Raw genomic sequence first — 15,430 nt, 5'->3', positions numbered from 1 at the left:
ATTGTATTTGGGGGACTCAATTAGTCAACAATCAATGTTTTACTGTCATAAAATATATTTCATGTCATATAGCTATTATACAAGGGTTTGCTACTTTATTGGAGATCTAAAGAATGTAGGCAGTACATCACTGGTTCAGGGTGTCCCCCGACCTCTCAACCGAAGAAGCTGGGAAAGGCTGAAGATTAAAGGAATCTGATAAAATAAGGAGCGTGATCCTAGATTTAACCTCAGAATGACATGGGGTGGTAATAAAAACTGTTGGACGAGTATAAATCCTGGATTTTAAAAGAACGTCTAGTTCAGTATCAAAGGCAGACTTTGATAAAGACTAAACGCATTTGTCAACATTGGCAGTAAAATGTGAAAGACTAAAACGACATGGAAATATTTGTATTTCACGGCACTTTCACAACATGTTTGTTTTATTGGTAGTGATGACGCTTCACGAAGCAGTGTTCTTTTTCCACTAAATGTCACTCTATGCTCTATAATCTGTTGCTTGAAATAGATACTTGTTCAAAACTTCACCAAGAATTTTAAACTGATGGCACAACCTACTGGGTCATTAATAAATATGGCAGTGCCTCAAGAAGCTTTATCAGCACATTCCTAGTTTTTGACAGACTTTTGAAACTAAGTCAAATGGATTCACGCTAAAGGCAGAGGTTTTTACCAGCAATGCTTATTTAACTGCTGCAGTACTTTTGTTGTGCTGGTTAAAGTGATTAAAGAAGAAACTAAATAAATACACATCAGCTCCTTCACCACAGGTGGCACTAGTCATGTTCATAGTAGAAGCAGTGCTGGTGCTTTTGACAGCTGGGCCAGATTTATTTCCCAGCTCCAGGCCACAAATCTCTGAAGACCAAACATTTGATGTAAAGATGGCTGGGTTTGTTCAGTTTGGTTGGTTCGTCTGGTTAATTTAAAACCCCCAGGGAGATGTTCACCTTCTTGTTGAGAACGGAGCAGATGATAAACACAACAGGGCTAAAATGTTCTGCACTGAGACATCATAACAAACAACAATCATCGTCTCTGCAGCCGCAGACGGATCCGCTTTCACAACAGATCAACAGAGATGCTCGTGTTTACAGGAGAAACACAGTTGAACTCTTGACAGGATGAAATGATCCTCAAGTAGATCGAGTAAAGTAAGTCACCCAAAATGTGAAGCCTGGAGAGAGAATGCCATCACACATGAATTCGGAGTAAAACAAATGTCCTCCAAATAGTAGTTTCAGATGCGCGTTTCAAAACATTAGTATTTCTACATGTCAAAAATTAAAATGAGTTAATTTTCTTGGTGTTATTAAAGGTTTGAAGACTGCTTCTTTTTGGTTATTTTGACCATTTTGACAGATATTTGGAAGACAATAAATTAAGAAGGAAGACACACAGGCGTCCATTTTAACCTGATGCAAAGAAACTAGAGTGTTGTACATGGAAAATGAAGGGCAACGGGAGGGTTAATATGTGACATACAAACATCATAAGAGTAAATTAAATAGAGGTTTATTGATCGATGCACTACTACATGTTGACAAAACATTACATTCTACTCTGCAGGATAAATACCACGTCAGCAAAACAGACTCATAAATATTTACATTAGTCACTAACCGGAAATGAAAAAGTCCACATTTGCCCACAAATTGCTTCTTCATGTTAGTTGAAGTATGTTATAGATATCCACGACTAAGGAAGAATTTAAAAAGAAGATAAAAAAAGTTAAAGTTACAGGAGGATCGGCATGTGTATGCCTCAAAGAAACAATGACATCACAGAGAACATTCAGATGTGGTACAGGCACGTCTACGGACAAGAGCACTTTAGTCACGTCAGTCGAAGGCAAGCTCACTGTGATGAACAGATACAACAGTTGTCAGACCGTCAACAAATCAGGAGCAGAATTCACAACATCACATGCATGACATCATTTCTGGCCACAAAGAAACAGAAGCGGAAGATGAAAACCTGATGGAATGTTCGGAGGTCAGATATAAAACCTGAAATGACGAAGCTGATATGCGGCAGAGTGATGATGTTTGTGCTCTTTCAAAATACATTTCTTTATCAGCAAGAATGAAATGAATACAAGATACAAGGTCGCTGGAGAGCTGCTGAAGCAGAGATATTTCACAGATTGTAAAGACGCAGAGTTGAGGGTTCTGGTGTGGGGTTTTGGTGAAGGTCGGCAACAGGTCCGACTGGGAAGCCCCTGCTGGCATAAATTGACAGTTAGCTTGATCTAGAAAAGAGACACATTTCCCTTGATGTCGCTGTTCCTCTGCACATCAAAGAGGGAGCAGCAACTAGAACACGATCAAACAACGTGACCGAACACAACCTGTTTCAAATAATTCTATTATGATGTGATGTCGCTCTGATCCAAGAGTCGGAGCAGAAATGGTGGTGGGGTGAAGTAGCTTGGATGCTAAGACGGATGGATGACATGTGTTTGTGTGTGTCTACAACCTCGGCCTCTTCTCTCAACAGCTACTTACAATATTTGCAGGTTTACATTCCTCAGTGGGACAAGTTTATGTGGCACGTGGAGCACGAGGACAGCCAGTCTGGGACATGAACGTTTGTCATCATGTGCTTAGATGCTGATACATGAGTAGGATTTTCCAAGTATTTATACACGTTTCTTTGTATTTCTTCGCACACAAAGTTTAAAGTTTGTTCAAAAGAGTGACCAAGTATATGAAAGCCATGACTGAAGCAAAATGATTAATTATAGCTTTTATGAAACTGCCCTCATGATTGTAAAAGCTGTTGAATAATATCAGAGCCAGATGATGGCCCTTTCATGTGGGAGTCGGTGTGTTTTGAGTGTTCGGGGGGGATCCAGTCCATGTTCAAAGGCCATTTTCTTTCTAAATGATGGTGAAGTGACGTGTGTTTGACGCAGCCTTTGTACTAGGCCGTGCTGTTAATCCTGGAACAAGACTCACCCGCACAGCTTTTATCTGGTGAGGCTTCGGTCTTCGAAGATGGTGACCTCGATCTGGTGAGCTCGGGTCAAGAAGTCACAACTTGATTTACAACAGTCACTTGCAGTTCATTTTATAACAGAATAAAAACTATCCATTAATAAGGCAACACATGCTGAGCAGACAAGTGGTCAGAAGCAGCTCAGGCATTAGCCAAATATACAATCCTATGACTAGTAGCAGCCAGTGACACAAAGCTCCTCAAGTCAAACCCCACATTGTTCCTAACCAAGGGTGCCACGGACTGCCATTTTTTAAATTTCAGTTAACAGTCAAAAGGACTTTGACTAGAATCCAAGGTTTGGTGCAACTTTTTTCCTGTACAGAAGTGAGTGATTCATTCAAAAAGTAAAAAAACAACAACTAGCTAGCACAGCTGCTGTTGTGCTCAGTAACTATACAAACTAAACTGAACATGTTCATTCTAAAAGCACATTTGGACAGAGGTGCTACAATTGGGTGAACCAGCCATTTTCCTGTCAACCCTAAATCGGAAACAAACTGAGCACGGCGGAACTTTAAAACATCTCTGATGCTTGTTTCATCATCGAGTTGGATATCAAGTTACTTGATGTCGCGTGCAGCTGATTAAATTGACACGTCATGCATTTTAAATAAATTGTTATGTATAGAAATATGATTTGATTAATAACTTAAAATTTGTACAACACAGGTTTGTACAACCATATACACACATATTTTTCCACAGCATTGGGGACTGCGAGGACGAACAGTAAAGACAGGAAAATCCCTCCAATCTATTGATGATTTATAAGCATCTGAAAATATTTCCTGCATTTTGTAAGTAGAGTCAAAGTGTAGATGGTACATTTTTCTTACTTCGACATCACTCTACTTGCTTTAAATGTATACACTAAGCAATCAGGGTTCCGCGTCTATAACCTAGAAGGCAGCGTTACATCCATGTCTTCTTTGTCAATAAAGTGTCACTCAGTTTATTGAGCTTCAGTATCTTGTCTGTGAGTTGTATCTGCTTCTATGTTGACTACATCAAACTCACAAGTGTGATCGGATAAAGGGTTTCTAAATTTGGTCAATGGAGACATTTTGCAAACCAGGTTCTGCCTAGTTTAATCAGCGATTGCTCCTTACCTCAGCTTTTGGTGAACAGGAAGCGGGCGCAGCATTTCACTGCAGTGTGCATCATAGTACGTGTAAACAGATATACACCAATGGACCAATAAACGGGTGGAGTAGTTATTGCAAAAAGTGGTAGAAATACCTTTTTCAGTGTTCTGCAAAATTGCAGAAAGTCAAAAAAAGTGTTCTGCAATTTGAAAAGAATTTCTGCAAATACACAAACCTCCATACTACAACCTTTTCAACCGAATTGTGCTTACATTTACATCATATATAGCTTTGTAGCCCATAACATTACTCTCTTTATTCTCTACTTTTAATTTCAGTGTTCACAGATCCTTCTCTGCAGCGAATATCATTCCCTGATACCTCCACTGGTCTTTCATCCCCCTGTCCCCTGTGATACTACAACTAAGTACCGGTATATCCACCAATTTATAAATGTACTAGTTATCACACATTATCCTTTCACACAACGTACTAATAAAGGTATCACCACAATAAAAAGAAAACATGAACCATATCCTTCAAGAACAAAAAAAAACTGTATACATGTTACAGCTTCAACAAAAATGAAAACAATGTATACAAACATACATATACAATTAACTACAACTAGAACTAGTGCCGAACGATTATTGAAAGTTATTAATTGTGATTATTTTCCTCAATATTGCGATTAAAAATGCAATTAAATGTCCTCTTTCAGGATTTAATACAAGAAATAATTCACTTTACAGTAATATGTATTTATTTGTGATTGTTAAGATGAAATTAAAAAGCCTTTTAAGATAAAGGAAAATTAAGCATACTTTAAAATAAATAGGTTTATTTAGTTAATTTAATTACACTTGTAAACAGACATTATATTCACTGCAAATCCTTTAAATAATTTGGTGTAAACATAAATATTTATAAGTCAATAATAAGTTACACAGACTTCAGTGCAGAGTAAAGAAACGTGCAAACTCACTCATTCTGCAATTTTCTTCCACTTATTTTTGCACAGTTGGTCTTCTCATCTTTAAAGTTAATGTACTAGGTTGATAATAGGTTGTAATTTATCAATTTGGAATGTGTGATTGTTCAAGTGAATCATTTTTGGAGTACGCACGCACGCACGCACGCACGCTTCTCAAATTTAGGAACCGATGTCAGAATGTAAACGTGTTGAAAATACTACTTGAGTCTGGTTCTCTCATTAAACTTAGCTGCCATCATCATATTAGATGAGTTGTTCATGTGTTATCAATTCACTAGTGTTATTTCCAGTCGCGTTCATACAGAGGTTTTAAAAGATAAAATCCGTGTGAATTAAAAACGTAGGATATCCAAATCTCAACGATGCGAGTTAGAATCCTGCAATACATAAATGATTTGCACAAAACTTTGAATAAAACTTGATTCATCCATATTTTTTACATTTCTTTTAAAGGAAAAAATGTTTTTTTCAAGGACATGAAGGGTCAACGTTTCATGGCAATAACTCCAACACGTCATCTTGCCATGTAGATTACAGGGACGTCTAAAAGCCACCGCTGCAGTTGGCCGCACAGATATCCATACTTCCTCCACCATCATTGAAAAGGTACTCAATTTCAAGACCGAGTCCAAACAAGTGAGAGAAACCCAAAAAGAGATGGACTTTTTTCGAATGTTCTGATTAAATAAACTTCTCCATGATCCAGTAAGACTATAAGATATTGATGAACTGAAGGTAATTTCCAGCAGAATTTTGAAACTTCAAGTCTTCTGAAGCTCTATCAAAGTTATGGTTGTTGCAGGGGTGAATTGGAGGTAGAAAAGGAAATCATAGACAAGTACTTCTGCAAATTCCATCATCAGGTTTCTCCGGTTCAAGCTTCATAACTGCTTAGGTGTTTCTATCCATCCATTTGCTGCCAAAAACAGCAGCTCCCAGTGGAAGAGAAAAAAAGGTTGAAATTAATTCAGAGATCAATTCAAATCCCTTATCATCTTTCACTGGACCTCCATTGTGCTGAAATTAAAGACGCACACAAAGGCAAACATGTGTGCCCTGTCACACAACAAGGCAGGAAGTTGCTGCACCCGCTAATTTTATGCAGATGTAATGGATTACATAGAGACTGCTGTCAGCTGCTTTTTACAGGGTGTCCCAACATAGCTGCGTTTTTTCTGTAAGAACTTTTTAACCAACCAATTACAGAAGACTGCATGACAGAGAGAAGGAGCGGAAATGTCACTGCTAACTGTGAACTTTTGTTTTTCGTTTTCTGCAATTTAAAAAAAAATACAGAGATTCAATCGATGAATTTGATTTTAAAATAAAATCATTTGTTGTTTTACTTCCTCGCTGCTGGCATGTGAAAAAGATGTGGTGAAGGATACAACTCGCAGCCCTCTCTCAATGGGATCAGTGAGCAGCAGGCCTCTGGGCGCGTAGACCTTGTCATTCTGCTCCTGAATATACTTTGCAATCTTCTTTAACACCTGAAAAACAGAAAAGTAAATTGTTAAAGGAGCCAGTTAAAATCATTACTTGCTCATCCCTGCTGACCTTTTTTGATGTTGTGATGTTTCATTTGTCTATTGTCTAGATTTTTCTGTGACATTTTTAAAAACATCAAATTACTGTGAAAATGGATCACAATTCCAATTCTTGTGACCTTCTTATAATCATAAGAATTGCTCAGTTTAATTATTGAATACCCTTTTTAATAATGGTTGAATAAAGGCTGATAGCGCCGAGTTTAGTGTGTGTGTGCCCTTTTAAATCCCACAAACTTCAGGATGATCAATGACGACATAAAGTTGCAATCAAAATTATTCAACACCCACTGCAACAAGGTTTATTGGCAAAATGTACAAATTATCAACTTTTATGCAATAAACAAATCAAGCAAGAGCAATTTAGAAAGCTCCACACAACCACTATTACAAGTGGTTTCTCCAAATACAACACAAAATCTAATTTTCAATGACCACTGCAGTGTCAAAAGTTAGTTTAGTTAGTATGCGCCGTACTGTGGACACTGAAACCTCAGTACCTGCTGCCACCAAGTCTTGCTGCTGGTCTTTCGCAGTCAGTCGATGATTTTTAACCACTTGCCTACTCAGGACTCTGGTAGCAGCCATTGATAACTTCTTCTTTCTGCCACGTCCATGTAGTGTAACCCCTGTTCTTTTCACTTTAAACTTGCCAACTATGCTTCCAACTGTATCTCTAGGAACATTCAGTGCCATTGCTATCTTTTTGTAACTTTTTCCTTGTTCATGTAAGGCAATGATCTCTTCTCTGAATTTTTTGGACAATTAGCCATATTTCTCGATAGATAGTGAGAACTTTATTTATCACTTAACATGCAATACGACATCACCATGGACAGTCTAGGTATTTTAGGTGTTCCATCTCAAGCACACCTGATCAACTAATGGAGACCTCGTTTGTTTGCTTTAGGGGAGCTTGAAACCACACCCGTTTTCGCATCTGAGCAAACACACCATCCCTCTGAGCGATCCCTTGTACCACTGTGAGCAACATCAGACGTACTGTCATCAGGCCAGTATCGCATCCATTCAATATTAACTTGGGATAATTATTGATTTACTGTATATGACAAACCAGTCATCTTTGACAATTAATTATGTGCATCCTATCTACAATATTATGATTTAATAATCAATTTCTCTTAATTCTACATTCAAATGATATGATATTGTGTGGAATAGTCCACATCTTCAAAAAAGATATCAATGGCAGTTCATGATTGTTACCCATAGAAAGTATTGATTTATCATTTAAATTTGCCATTTAAATGATCCGAAACCAATTAACTGGGTGACAATTTGAAATTTGTTGTAAACAATAATTTGATGAATAAAATAATGAATTATAATACTTATCCAGTGTGAATCCGAATGTCTGTGTTTGTAATTCTGAACGCCACATATATGCCACTGTAACGGACTTCTAGGCACTCGCCATTGTGCTAATGTTTACTTCCGCCGTTTTATTTTGAAGAGGTTGAAAAGGAAGTAGATTGAGTTTGTTGTTGTTGGAGGTGTGTTCCACATGACGAAAGTTAAAAAGACCTGCGCGCTGCCCAGATACAAACTAAGTTCCAGCCTCGTTGTTTTCCACACGAATACACTACTGTGTCTCTTCTGTAAGAATAATGTTGGTGCAAATTTATGTGCAGGGCAGTGCTCTCGCTGTTGAGTGTCTGCACAAGCTGAGAAACAAAAGAAAATAAATGTCCACTTTACCTTCTCTAAACAAAGCACGCTTGGTTACACTAACTTTCTCTTTCAGTAATTGCGCTCCTTTTTAGATCTGTATCTCTAGGTAATGTCAGTGAAAATTACTAGTTTGCAGACATCGCTTATCCCGTAACGCAGAGGAGGGGGGTCATTTACAAAACACCAAGGTCCCCAGGTAATACTTATCCGGTGTGAATAGGGCTTTAATTAAGTTTATGATGACTGGATCACGCTGTTATGAATAGTTAGAGACGCCAAGACCTGCCTTATGTCACATCTGATTGGTTAATATTGTTCGGTGCCATCTGTGATTGGACAAAGTTTATAAACATTAAAAAACAAACAAGAGTATTAAATAAATATAAGAGTTTGGCATAAGAATGTCTCAAAGTGTGACCTGACATATCTGGTCCACGCTGGTCTTCAAACCAACTAGGACCCGCAAAGCTGCCCCAACGGGAGCCCACACCCCAAGTTTATAAAATGCATTGCCCCTGCCTGATCAAAAATTGCCATCCGCTTAAAATAAAGACAAACCCAAATCCGAGGTTGGATCTTTCTTTTTTGTGTGCAACCAACATTTTTCTTAGAGGTAACGTTGGTTTACAGTATATATCGTTTTGTCACACATGTATCGTATCGCCAGATTCTTGCCAATACACAGCCCTAGCTTTAGGGCCATAAGTTAGCCTCTAACCTCTGTGGCAAGATTATAGCTTTCTTTTCGTGGTGATGTGTCCAGCCAACAAAGAACAAGATGAATCAAGCCACTGCATTCTTCAGTTGAAGGAGAGCTGAGGAACTGTCTCTATTTTTACTATGGTAATGGCCAGTCAATTTCAATTACATGACTTTATGAGTGCACATAAAACCCTGAGCGAGTGCAAATGTTTTCAGTCCACTTCTCCACATCCTCTGTACTATTTAAGACCCCAAGACATATTCTCACACACAGCAGTAAAGTTTCACAGAGGCCATGAAACTACTGACAGTTTTAACTTTCTTTAACTTCCGCTGTGAGTGGTAAGTTGGGCCGTTAAAAGATTTCAACGTCTTGCAAGACGTTTCAGGTTGAAACATCTTTATTACCTTATCTGTCAATAAAAATAGGTAAATGAGATGCGATTTTAGATATATATTACAAATTGACTAGACAAGAAGATAAAAATTGCTACTTATTTTAGAAGTTGGGCTTTATGCTTAAGAAAACACCACTCACCTTCTCATAATGCGTCTCCATGCACAGGAAGACGGTGTACGCAGTGAGACATGCGAGGCAACCTTCAATATAGGACTGGCTCCCAAGCTTCTCGGCCTCAGCATACATGGTGTTCAGGATCCGAATAGTCTCCTCAAACTGCTGCTTTTCAATCTGAAAATTAATTGACTAAATTAATTGAATTGAATCATCATCATCCAATAAAGTATACTTCTTTGTTTTTGTTTTACTTAATTGTCCTTCATGTTGGCACAAATATTGCTAATAAAATATATAGAAAAGTCTATAACAAGTTAATAACAATCTTGGATTCAGTGTTCAAGCCCCTCTGATGTAGAACCAACTACCGGCTTCAGTCTGAAGGGACATTCTCTTTATGTTCACAAGTAATTTTAATTAAACTTAACATTTTGATAAAGCCTATGAAGACTGTGCCTGAACTAGACCTTTTCACCATGCTTCTATAGGTTTAGATTGTTGGAGGAGTTTTTAGACGCCAAGCTCTCTCTCCCTGTACCCTTCTTTCCTGCATCCCTTGCCACCTATTCTGTTCCGATTTAAAACGGAGATGGAAATAGAAGGCTTTTCTGCAACATTAGATACCACTTGTGGCACGTTTGCAAAAGCAAACATGCAATGACACCTCATGTTATACTCCTGAATCTTCATGGTTGGTTCTAGCTTGCTGAAAGAGACACACTCTCTAAAATTGGAGAAATGCTGCTCAGCTTTCTTACAGGCCAATCTTGGATAACAGACAGTCACCCAGATTTCTAAAGAATGTGTCAAAGAAGAATAAGATGCACAAAAACTGTGGGAAAAGATATCATATTGACCAAGGTGTTGACAGAAATCTTCTGCAACTGTCCAGGATAGATTTGGTATAATAGAAGGAGACACCAGACGAGACAGGGAAACAGCCAGAAACACCTCTGAAGATCTTCCAATGTTCTGCTCCCTTATACTTGAAGAATGTGACTACTGGCTCCAGTTCATTGGTGGTCTTGCACAAGTTGAGCAAAACATTGACAAGATTTGTCCTCAGATTTGATAATTACAGAAAGAATGAACCATTTTTGTCCACTCAAGCACAATTTCATGACAAGTGCCTCTGCCAACGTTCCAGGGCGGCTCACAGTAACGGCAAACATGCTTACAAATGGATCAATGTCATGTAAATAAAACATGATCTGGGGGAAAAAAGATCAGACATAAGCCAAAGAAAATGATCAGTTTCCTATTAATGAAGGAGTATTGATGGGTTCTGGCAACCTCACGGTCAGATATATTTATAATCCTTGAGCGGAGCCCAGTTTCTTTGGCACAACAAAAGCATTAAACAGAAAACAAAGAACCCAAGAACATTCAAATCCAGAGTCAGACAATTGTCTGCGGGAATGTGCTATTATGGCATGCAACATCAAGCCTAACAACGTGTCAGGAATAAAAGTAAAAAGATTATATGAGGTGAAAGTACATTGTGTTCTACACATAGCTTCACTCTGAGCTATAAATACACTTAAATATTTTGATGGGATACATTCGACTTGAAATCCCAATTAAAGCATTTTTGGTTGATGTGTACGTGTCATGAAGAGGCAATCCAATTAAAAAAACAAACGTTTTTACCTCATGTGGTAGACTTAAAGACTTTTTTCAGTCCACTCAACTTTACCACATTAAATGAAAACAGTTTAAAGAGATTTTTTGGTCTTATAGAGATGTTCTTTATCCACAGCATCATAACAGAAGCTAGCAGAGAATCTCAAAAGACTTATTGAGTGTGTAGTGGTAAAAACTTAGTTTTTTTATGTTATTCTTCCCTTTCCTTTTTCAATTAAACATACACATGGTAACCCTTATTTTCCTTGTGATAATAGAAACAGATAAGCTTGCTGGTAAAGAATTAACACTGAGGTGCAATGGATGTGACGAGGATGCACAATAAAAAACTGAAACCCATGCAAATAAAAGACACAGAATCCTGTAATCTGCAGGCTGCGGCTGCTAAATTAAGTAAATTCCAAGTTCTGAATGGTTGCTTCTGATATTGATTTTAATCTATAATTTGATTACAACAACCAAACTACCCTCAAGAGCTCACTTTATAAGAGAAGATGGGAGCAAGAGTGTTTTCCAGACCAACATTCTTAGAGTAGCATTACATAGTTTTATTGTGATAAAATGTAATGTAAAAAATGGTATCTGCAAAAGTTTGGGCAACCTTATAATCACATTCATTTCAAGACCTGTATGGATTTATAGCTGACAGGTTGCAGCACAAAATTGCTTTGAATAGCTTGTGAGACCTTTTTATTACAAAGACAGGTGGGACAAATCATGAAAAAGGCAGTTTGTAATTGCTGGCTGTGCTTGTCCTATGTTCTTTTGAGAGTGGCAACATGGAGACATTTAAACAACTCTCCACTGACGTAAAACTAAGACATCTCATTATAATGAATTAAAAGAAGGGTACAAGAAACGATCAAGAAGATTTGGACTGTGTCTCCACAGTCAGAAATGTAGTGCAGAAATGGAAGGCCACAAGAACAATACTTGTGAAGGAAAGATGGGGTAGGACAAGAAGAATACAGGAAAGGCACAGGCGGAGGATGGTTAGAATGATCACAGACAAGCCACAGACCACCTCCAGAGAACTACAAGAACATCTTGCTACTGATGGTGTAGTTGTTCATCGTTCCACAATCCAGAACACTTTTCACCAGGAAAATCTCATTGGGCGGGTGATGCGCAAAAAGCCTTTCTTGGGTGTTGAGGTATGCAAAAGTACATCTGGACAGGCCATAAGCATTTTGGAAAACATACTGTGACACTAAGATAGAGTTATTTGGTCAGAACAAGAACCTAGAACCAAGAACAAGGTATGCATGGAGAAAAAATTCCATGAGAAGAACTTGCCTACTGTGAAATTTAGTGGAGGGCCCATCATGTAATGGGGCTGTATGGCTACACAGGGACTGGAAACCGTGTTAAAGTTGAGGGCCACATTAATTCCTCTCAGTATCAGCAGATTCTTGACAAGAATGTTCGGTCACAAAGTTGAAGGTATGCCGGGGTTAGATTTTTCATCAGGACAATGACCCTAAGCACTGTTCAAAATCCACCAAGGAATTCATGCAGAAGCACAAGTACAATCTTCTGGAATGGCCATCCCAATCCCAAGACCTTAACATAACTGAAAATGTATGGATTGATTTGAAGCAGACTGTCTGCGCACGGAAGCCAAGAAACCTGACTGAACTGGAGGCGTTTTGTATGACGGAATGGGCCAAAATACCACATTTCAGACTTCAGGGACTTGTCTGTGGCTATAGAAGGTTTCTACAGGCTGTTCTTTCAGCAAAAGGTGGCTCTACTAAACATCAATGGAATTATTTCTTTGGGTTGCCCAAATGTATGCAAATGCATATTTTTGCTTAGATGCACATAAAAATGTTCCTTTTGGAGAAATAAAAATGATTTCACTACATAGATGTTTATGTTTCCATAAGGGATAACATCTGTTAAAATTAAGTTGCTGCTATTTTCCCATGGGGTGCCGAAACTTTTGCATACCACTGTACATAACTATGGTTCTTATCCAAGTCCTCGTGGACTAAGTTTCTACACATTATATAGATACACGTTGATTAATTATGCAGGTTGACACTTACAAACTAGGCTAATTGGTTTCCCTAATTGTAGAATTGTATTATTTGTAAAAAGCATTGGTTTGACATTGTCAATTGACAAAAACCAAGTTTACATACATATGGTTTGTTTGCCTGGTATCCACAACTATACATTAAATGTCACTTGAATAATGAACAAACTATAAAAAAAATGAACAATAAACAGCATACCCTGGCATCCAGTTCTGAGGGAAACTTGGTCTGGAACTGGCACACAGTTCCGTTTGTGTAGTCTCTCTGTATGAAGACTTTAGCAGCTACAGCCGCTTGCTGTCTTATGTCCTGCAAACTGTGAGTCTGTGGAAACGAGAAATATGGTCAAAATTCAACTAAATACGACAACCTTTGCTAATCCAATTGTAATGTGCAATTTTAGTACATAGACACTAATGAACCATATAAGTTGTTAAGTAATTTAAGAAATCAATACACGGTAACGCTGCCTCTTCCTTGCGAACAGATGCTAACATCAGGCTTTTACACGAGCCAGCTTTAACAGTGCAGAGAAAGCAGCATTACATCTGCATAAAGGGACTAGTAAATTCACCGGAGGCCGGAAATGAAGACATAATAATCACTGGTGTGTGTGAATATTATGCTGATATAATTGATAGTTAGCAACAGCCAGGATAGCACGGCAGCGGTTAGCTTTAGAAAACATATAAAACATCTACAGGAGAGTACACCTGACGATAGCGAGATTTGAAAGCGATCGTCCTTGCTCATGGAATTGGGTTCGTTAATAGTATTAAACGTCAAACACAGCAAAAAGAACGGTGATATTTAAAACATTGTATCCTACCTCCGCCATGTTTGTTTTTCTTAGCTGCTGCTGGCAAGTCTTACACACTAAAATGTCCGAAGGAACATTTGCTTCAAACGAAGGTTCCACACCAAACGCGAAAATAGCATAGTCGAAAATATAATAAAATAATAAAATACATAGACTATAATGTACCTCTTAATTATATATATTGAGAACGTATTGCATATCTGTAACATATATTTTAAGGATTAACCACTTTATTGTCTGCCTACTATAAAAGCAAGGCTCCCAACTTTCAGAGAAGAGAGATTTTAGAGTCATGACGTTCTCGGTGAAAATAAAGGTAGTTCAATTTATGGTTAGATGGTTAAAAAAGAATGATTACATTATTAATTTCTTCAAAAGTCTACAAAAGAATGTTATGATATTTTGTGGAGTAGTAGTGTACACATTCTATAAGAGATATATGGCCTTCATTCATCATAACTTTGGATTATTCATGATTTATAGCATCATAAACCTGTTATCTTTGACAATTTCGCATATGAGCCACTGCTAAAATATTATTTTTTAATTATACATTTCTATTTTGAAACCTATAAACTGGGTGAAAATCTAAAACAAAAATTCAACATCAATAGATATGGCACAATATAATAAAACGAAAATTCATAAATAATTAACAAACAAGCCAGAAGTTTTTTTTTTTTTTTCTGAATGGCATTTGGGGTAATTACCCTAAAGTTAAACGTGAATTAAGATGCTTCTTCATTAAAGCGCAGCACATGACTGAAGAAACTAGACCACCGTACAATGTTGGCGATGTTGTGTTAAAATGTTATTAAAGAGCAATTAATAGTTTTATTTGAGTGTCTCTTAAATTGATCTTGAACCTCTATATTACTCATCACCATATGACTGTTTGTAAAAAAAAAATGTTTCATAGAAATATTTACATTAGAAAATGTGCTTAAGCCCCACCCACTGAAAATACTTCTCATCAATCATGTTAAGAAATCAGCTAACACAACTACAATCCTGTATGACAGATATCAAGTCCTGGAGGACGAAAAACTTCCTTTTACTGAACTCGGAAAAAACTGAGGTTCTACTACGACATTTCAGACAATCATTAACTAATGATTTAGCTTTCCAGAATGGACTTGCCCCTGATGCTAGCACCAATGTAAAGAATCTGGGTGTCTGCTTTGACTTGGACTTATCATCATCATTTAACTCGCACATAAAACAAATCTCAAGGACCGCCTACTTTCACCTTCATAACATTTAAAAAATCAGGCACTTCCTTCCTTTGGATGCTGCTGAGAAACTCATCCATGCTTTTGTTACCTCCAGGCTGGACTATTGTTACTCTCCTCTGTCAGGATGTTCTAAAAAGTCTCTCAGA

General features: G+C 37.7%; 1 protein-coding gene across 2 annotated transcripts; it reads right to left on the bottom strand.

Annotated features, from left to right (window-relative positions):
- Window positions 1-1,502: 1,502 nt before the first annotated feature.
- golga7 (golgin A7) lies at window positions 1,503-14,098 on the bottom strand. 2 transcript variants are annotated; one of them, XM_087798344.1, is made up of 6 exons: window positions 14,059-14,098; window positions 13,428-13,553; window positions 9,565-9,717; window positions 6,474-6,575; window positions 2,964-3,016; window positions 1,503-2,227 (listed from the first exon to the last, which is right to left on the bottom strand). In XM_087798344.1, the coding sequence occupies exons 1-5, from the start codon at window positions 14,065-14,067 to the stop codon at window positions 2,975-2,977; spliced, it is 432 nt and encodes a 143-aa protein (XP_087654470.1). In that variant the 5' UTR covers window positions 14,068-14,098; the 3' UTR covers window positions 1,503-2,227; window positions 2,964-2,974. The 2 variants fall into 2 exon arrangements, with proteins under 2 accessions (XP_087654470.1, XP_087654469.1); XM_087798343.1 differs by having other exon boundaries at window positions 1,503-2,224.
- Between the last annotated feature and the right edge of the window lie 1,332 nt (window positions 14,099-15,430).

Source organism: Callionymus lyra, chromosome 1, assembly GCF_982586985.1.
Source record: "Callionymus lyra chromosome 1, fCalLyr1.hap1.1, whole genome shotgun sequence".
In the NCBI taxonomy this organism is placed as follows: Eukaryota; Metazoa; Chordata; class Actinopteri; order Syngnathiformes; family Callionymidae; genus Callionymus; species Callionymus lyra.
The sequence above is the reverse complement of the archived record's forward strand: the minus strand, read 5'-3'. Positions and strand labels throughout refer to the sequence as shown.

Excerpts from the sequence above, each read along its gene's own strand:
- golga7 (XM_087798344.1), bottom strand. Across the intron at positions 9,718-13,427 it reads CCTCAGAACTGGATGCCAGG|ATTGAAAAGCAGCAGTTTGA; the intron begins GTATGCTGTTTA and ends ATTAATTTTCAG. Across the intron at positions 3,017-6,473 it reads TTGAGAGAGGGCTGCGAGTT|ATCGAGGTCACCATCTTCGA; the intron begins GTATCCTTCACC and ends CGAGCTCACCAG.